Source organism: Tupaia chinensis, unplaced genomic scaffold (genome assembly GCF_000334495.1).
Source record: "Tupaia chinensis unplaced genomic scaffold, TupChi_1.0 Scaffold000333_1, whole genome shotgun sequence".
NCBI lineage: Eukaryota > Metazoa > Chordata > Mammalia > Scandentia > Tupaiidae > Tupaia > Tupaia belangeri.
Window position 1 is genome coordinate 991,943 of NW_006159827.1, and position 6,726 is coordinate 998,668.

At 52.9% G+C, this 6,726-nt stretch overlaps 1 protein-coding gene across 11 annotated transcripts in view; it reads left to right on the plus strand.

Annotated features, from left to right (window-relative positions):
• ATP2B2 (ATPase plasma membrane Ca2+ transporting 2) overlaps positions 1 to 6,726 on the plus strand; it is a 354,796-nt gene that overhangs the window by 281,313 nt on the left and 66,757 nt on the right. For 7 of the 11 annotated variants that reach the window (XM_006151983.3, XM_006151984.3, XM_027773234.1 and 4 more), the window contains 2 exons: positions 4,733 to 4,858; positions 6,476 to 6,508. In XM_006151983.3, the coding sequence (XP_006152045.1) occupies positions 4,733 to 4,858; positions 6,476 to 6,508 (159 nt within the window). The remainder of the gene's footprint in view (positions 1 to 4,732; positions 4,859 to 6,475; positions 6,509 to 6,726) is intronic. The other 4 variants (XM_006151986.1, XM_006151989.1, XM_006151990.3 and 1 more) reach the window with 1 other exon arrangement.

The window sequence follows — 6,726 nt, forward strand, 5'->3', positions numbered from 1 at the left end:
GCCAAGCCACCCTGGGTGGTGGTGGGGGGGGAGGGTGGGGTCTCAGTTTCCTTCTGTGTGAGCTGAGGCCACACCAGGGACAGCCCGTTGCCCTGTGCACAGTAGGTGTTCTGCAGGAGGGAGCGTGGCTGGGGCGACTGCTGTCTGCCGTCTGAGCAGGCAGGCCAGGGTGTTCTAGTCTCCCCTCTGAATAGCCTCCAGCGACAGCCACCCCCCAGGCTCCTGGCCATCACCCGGCGACCTCCCTTTCCTCCCCTCTCTAACGCTGATATTTATCAGCCCCTCCTCCCCGCTCCCACACAGGCTGAGCCAGAGTCCGTGTAGACACCTCGTCACTAGTTATTAGAATGACCATGGTCCCGATGTGGGGCCCTGAGGGAGCAGGTGCACCCTAGAGCCTGCCCGTGATGGGAGGTCTCCAGGCCTGAGCTGAGCAGCCTGGGGTCTGAGCACGTTGTCTGGTCCCTGCTGTCCCCTGCCCTTGTCCCGGGAACGGCAGGGACCATCCATCTGAGAATCAGGGTTGTTAGGGCTCACTGGGCCTCGTGTTCCTCTGTGAGCCTTCCTGACTCAGTTCCCACAGCCGCGCCTAGACAGGCTGCATTTCCAGCCTTGAAGGAACTCACTGGAGACAGTCTGTCTGCAAAGCTCTTTCAGATCCCAGGGGCTTAAGAAGCCAGAGTGCCACATACTGTCACACACACACACACACGTGTGTGCACACACATGTAACATCGCCATATCACTGAGATTCGAGAAGGAAAGAGATGAGGGGAGGGTGACACCACTTAAAAGTGAAGCTAGATTCCTTGCCCCGGGCAAGATCTTTGGGCCCTTATCCAGAACCCCTCAATTCTTTAGAGACGATTCTCTTTTTAAGTTTATTTATTTCTTCCATGTGAGAGAGATAGGGCTATCCCAACAGGGTCTTCCCATCGCCATTCACCGCAACCAGCCCGGATAACACGCCTGCATGCCCCGTGTGCCCAGGGAGGCTCAGGATCTGAGCCCAGGACCTTCCCACGCGGTGCCACCACCTGGCCCCATTTTAGATACTGGGCCATCAGAAAAGTCATGATGCATTTTTGCATAGAAGAACGCGAAATGACTTTAACGATGACCCAGTACAATGCCAATGAGTTTGCTGAGCCTTCCTATCCAAAGCAAACTATGTAGAAGACAGCAAGAAGGGCCATTCTGAAAAACGGGAGAATGGTGACCAGTCACGAGGAGAGGGGAAGGAAAATGCTCAACAGCAGCCCGGAGGCCCGGAGGCCCAGAGACAAGCTGGGGGGTGTTGGGCCCAGGCCTGTCTAGTGGACCCCGCATGGACTGGTCAGACAGGCTTCTTAGTTTCCATTTGGAAAGTAAGCCAGGACCAGCAGATGGCATTAATGGTTATGTTGCTGGACTCTCATGTAATTGACCACAGTTCAAGTCCCAGACCTAGGAGCTTAAAGCTTACACTGGCGAGACCAGCAGATGGCATAACGGCTACATTGCTGGAATCCCACGTAGTCGACCGCGGTTCGAGTCCTGGACCCGGCAGCTTAAACTCAGGCCGGGAGCGTGTGCGTGCATGCCCAAGTTCCAGAGAGGAGAATGGAGGAGAAGGGATTGCAGCATGGCCATCCCCCCCAGGGGGTGATTTCTCACTTTCTGTCTAGCTCTTGCTGTCTTGATAGTGAGTGCATGTGCCCTACAGCAAAAAACTCTTAAAAAATAAATAAATAAAAAACACTCTGGGTACATGTGCAGGTGTGCCCCAAATCCCAAGTGGACAATGGAGGAGAAGGGATTGTGGCATGGGCATCCCTCTGATTTCTTACTTTCTGTCTCTCTGGCAAGTACATGCGCCTGATTGCAAAAATCTCACTTAAAAAAAAAAAAAAAAAAGAAGGATGTGCTGCTTTGTAGAAAGCTCTCTACCCACAGTAGTGAAAACGAGAGTCGGATGGGAGGGTAGTGAAAATTAAAACCAGAGGAACAGAAATGTTTTTAAAGGCTAGAAGGCAAAATTCACCTATCCAGATTTTTTACTGAATAGAGCAGCCGCCGCCAGGCCTGAGGGCCTCCCGGGCTGCGGCCTGAACCTCGTGCCGTGGAGAGAGCGACACACCGGCCATGTTTCTGGACTGGGTAGTCGTCACATGAAAGCACGCTAGCTGCATGCCACGTCCCCTGCTGTACGGACAGGTGGACACAGCTACCGTCTGCTCCCCGGGCCAGACCCCACTGCCCTCCCTGGGGTTCCTTTGCTTCCCCAGTGAGGCCCTGGACCTCAGTGAGCTCACTACTTTTTTTTTTCCTCCCCATTTTTGTATTGTGGTGAAATATACAGAGCAGAAATGTATCATTGGAGCCACGGTTAAGTCCATTGGCATCGTTAACAACTGTCACCCCCTCCACCTCCAGAGTTGTTTTCATCTTGCAGAACCGAGGCTGTCCCAGGAAGCGCACCAGCTTCTCACTTGCCTCCCCCTGCCACCTGCCCTTCTACTTCCTGTCTTTATGCTGGTGGCTCTTCTGGGTTCCGCATGCGAGTAGAATCACGCGTGTGTGTCCTTCAGGGCGCCTCCGTGTTGAAGCGTGTGTCAGAATGTCCTCCTCGCTAATGTGGAATAACACCCCACTCTGTGCATAGGCTGCTTGCACCTGTCCACCTGCCCGAAGCTCCCTGCGTGGTCTGGGACAAGTCGCTCTCTGAGCTGACAATGGAGGGGCCTACCTGGAGCCGTGAAAAGACTTTTCAAACAGAAACAGACAAACTCCAGAGATGAAGCAAACAAACGTAGGGGCCGGCAGGTGGTGTGTTGGCTAAGGTGCTGGACTCCCACATGGCCAACTATGGTTTGAGTCCCAGAGCAGTAGCTTGCTTTCTCACTTTCTCTGTCTCTGTCTATCTGTCTGTCTGTCTGTCTCTCTCTCTCTCTCTCTGTCTTTGATGAGCACACATACCTTGTAGCAAATTAAAAAAAAAACAATAATAATAACAACAAAATTAAATAAAGAATTTTTTTTTTTTTTGAAGAGAGATTTTGGCTATAGGATGTGTGCACTCACCAGAGACAGACAGTGAAAAGTCACCCCCCCAGGGGGGATGGTCAATCCCTTCTCCTCCATTCTTCTCTCAGGATCTTGGGCATGTATGCACACACACCCAGCCTGAGTTTTAAGGTGCTGCAACCGGGACTCAAACCACAGTCAGCCACATGGGAGTCCAATGATGTAACCATTATGCCATCTGCTGGTCCCTAAGTAGATAATTCTTTAAAAAGGGGTGGGAGGACACTCTGGCAGGTGGCATAGTGGTTAAGGGAACTGGACTCCCACATGGCTGACCACAGTTTGAGTCCCAGACCTGGCAACTTGCTCTTTCTCTTTCTCTTTCTCTTTCTCTTTCTCTCTCTTGCTTGCTCACTCGCTCTGTCCCTCTCGATTAAAATTAAATTAAATTAAAAAGTTAAATTTTAAAAAAAGGTCTAGCAAACAGGTGAAAAATCATCTTGACTATAAAACAGCCACAGCAACTGTAAAGTGATGTGGAAAAACCTGTGATTTGGGTCGTGTCGTGGTCACCACAAACACTCCCAGGTTTTATTGCCTTCATTCTAATGGGGCAGATGCTAACTTTCAGTTAGAGGCTTACAAAAATAAAGATGTCATTGTTTTCTCATCCAGCTCAAAGACCCCTGAATTATTTCCACAGATCCTTTTGTGGGAGGGTTGGGGCTGGGCACCATTTTAAGTGGTCTTGTCTAGGGCTTAGTTGGTACTTTTTTATTGGTTCCATCATTAAGCAGACTGGGTCTGGTTAGAAACGCTATACACAAGGAAAAGAGAGACAGTCGTCAGTGGCAGAGCAGTGATGCAGAGCCCTGCCATCCTGGACTCACATGGGAAGGTCCTGGGTTCACATCCAGAGGCCTCCCTGTACACACCAGCCACATGCACATGTGCTGTGATTCCGGCTGGCTGAAGCTGGGGTCGATCGCAGCATGGGGACCCTGCTGAGGGTTTCTCTCTCCCCTCCTCCCTCCCTCTCCCTCTGTTTCTATGGATCTCTCTTCCTCTCACTCATAGAAGAAATAAAATAAAATTTAAAAAATAAATAAGGAAAGGGCCAGCAGGTGGCATGGTGGTTAAGGTGCCAGACTCCCACAGTGGCTCAAAAGTCCCGCTGGGTATGTGCATATGCACACCCAAAATCCCAGGAGGAGAATAGAAGAGAAGGGATTGTGGTGTGGCCATCTCCCCTGGGGAATGATTTCTCACTTCCCCTTTCACTGGCTCTGTCTCTCCAACAAGTGTATGTGCCCAATGGCAAAAACCATACATACATGTATACATACATACATATAATGAGTGGTCCCTGCTTGACCTGTAAGGGTGGGAGAGGAGAAGGGAGAGGGAGACGGGGAGAAGATACACCTTCAGGGAAGGGCAGTACACATTGTGCCTGGAACTATTTGGAGGCTTGAGAACTGAGGGGTAGCAGTGTTTCAGCCCCAGGTCCAGCCCAGTCCTGAGACCATTTTAGAAGGACCCACCACACACACACGTGCACACACACACACACACACACACACACACGATGAAAACCTCAGCTATAGGTGGTGTCCCACAACCTCAGCAGGCACAGTGCCAGGAGCTGAGACCTCACTCCTTCCTCACCTTTGAGGAGGGGACTTTGCCTGTGCAATGGTAACTTGGCTTTTGTCTCCTTCGCCAGGGACCCACGTGATGGAGGGCTCAGGACGGATGGTGGTGACCGCTGTGGGTGTGAACTCTCAGACCGGCATCATCTTTACTCTGCTGGGAGCTGGTGGTGAAGAGGAAGAGAAGAAAGACAAAAAAGGTAGGCCCAACCCCTGTGAAGACCTGGAGAGGAGCTCTTAAGGCCACATTTTTTGTTGTTGTTCATTCACTCACTCAACAAAACGGTTATTGAGTGTCTTCTATGTCCACACCTTGTGTCAACAGCTGCCTCCTGCATCCTCTAGGCCCTGCCAGGACCTGGTGGGTTCCGTCTGTTCCATTTCCAGGGTCTTGTCCCAGTCTCTGTCTTGTCCAGTCATGTCATAGAGTCCCCTCCTTCCCCTCCGGGCCAGGCCAAGGATGCTAAGTTTTCATCCTCAAGAGCCAGAACCAGCCAGCATGGACTGGTCCTATCATCATCACAGTATTGAATAGAAATCCCCACGTACATCCTTTCCACTCTTGTCAACTCCGCTGAGAAGAACTGAAAAACTGGCCTGACTTAGACTCATCCCAGACATGTGCCAACAACGTTCTGGGGACAGTGGCCTAATGTGTGGCTCCACATCCCCACCATGAGTTCTCTCTACAGCCTCTGGAGTTGCCCCTTGGCCCAAGTCTTGGCTCTGCCCCGTTGAAATAAGATGTCTTCTTTACTGGGCTCCCCTCATCCCAGCAGGCTGGCAGCCCAGGCTGAAAGTGCCTCCATGGACAGAGAAAGTGATGCCCGCACAGGAAGCCAGATCCCACCAGGCCAGGCCCAAGTCCAAAAGCCCAGGCTTCTGGCCTCACACAGCCGGCTCCTTACCTGGCCCACATGAGCTATCAGGGACAGACCCTCTTTCACATTTTCAGTCTTTCATCTCCTTCCCCAAGCTCCAGGGGAGGATCTCTAACTTCCAGAACTTCTGAAGTCTGGGGAGAGGGAAGAGAAAAGGACCAGTGGCCTCTCTCTGAGTGCTGCAGCAGCCTGCTCCCCCAGTCTCAGAAGTTGATCATGCACAGAGCCTGGGTCAGGGTCAAAGAAGTCCTGTTCCTGAGGGCTAAACCCATTTTCTCGTGACTCCCCCTGAAGCTCTAGCTGCCTCTCTAAGCAGGAGCAAGGAGTTGAGCTGCGGCCTGGGGATTCTAGAAGCTGGAGTGAACAGGCAGGCTGGGTGGAAATGGAGGGGAGAGTCCTGGACGGGAGTCCCTGAGTGCGTCAGGGCAGTGTCCACACACTGACTTCGAATCTGTGGCCGGGTGGCCAGCAGCTGGGCAGGATGCAGCAGCCTATTCCGACGTCCTTGTCCTCACGGGGACCGGGTGACAGGCAGGCACAGTCAGCAGCTCCCACAGGCTAGGCCCATGTTTTTGAACATGGCAGTAGGATGACGAGTGTGCTTCTGGGTCCCTCATGTTGGGCACCTGCACCCCAGCGAGACGGAGGTGTCAGAGACCAAGGCCCGATGCGGAGAGGAAAGGTGGGGTGCAGAGAGCACGTGGCAGAGCAAGCCAGGGAGACGGCCCAGCAGCTCAAGGCCTGGGCCCCTCTGCCTTCCACCCTGCCATGCCCACTGGGACACTGCTTAGAAGCTCCCCGTCTGTGAGTTCCCACTTCCGGATGGCCCCGGTGTGTGGCCACGTGTGTGCGTATGCGTGTATGAGTGTGGGCACGTGTGCGGATGAGGCCGTGTGGCTTCTCCTTCATTAACATATCTCAAAAATCATCACACAGGTGTGAAGAAGGGGGATGGCCTTCAGCTACCAGGTACAGTAAGACACCCCTCAGGGCAGGTGGGACTTTTTAGAAATAGCCTTTGGCCACTAGGCCCTGCCCTAGGTCACTCATGGACAGCTGGAGGAGGCCGCCCATCTGCTCAGGCCCCGGCCCCCGATATGCCCCAGATATGCCCCTCCTGCGATGCCAGCCCCGTGGGACGACCATACCTGACTCTACCCCCTCACCCCAGTAGGGCTTCACCCTGC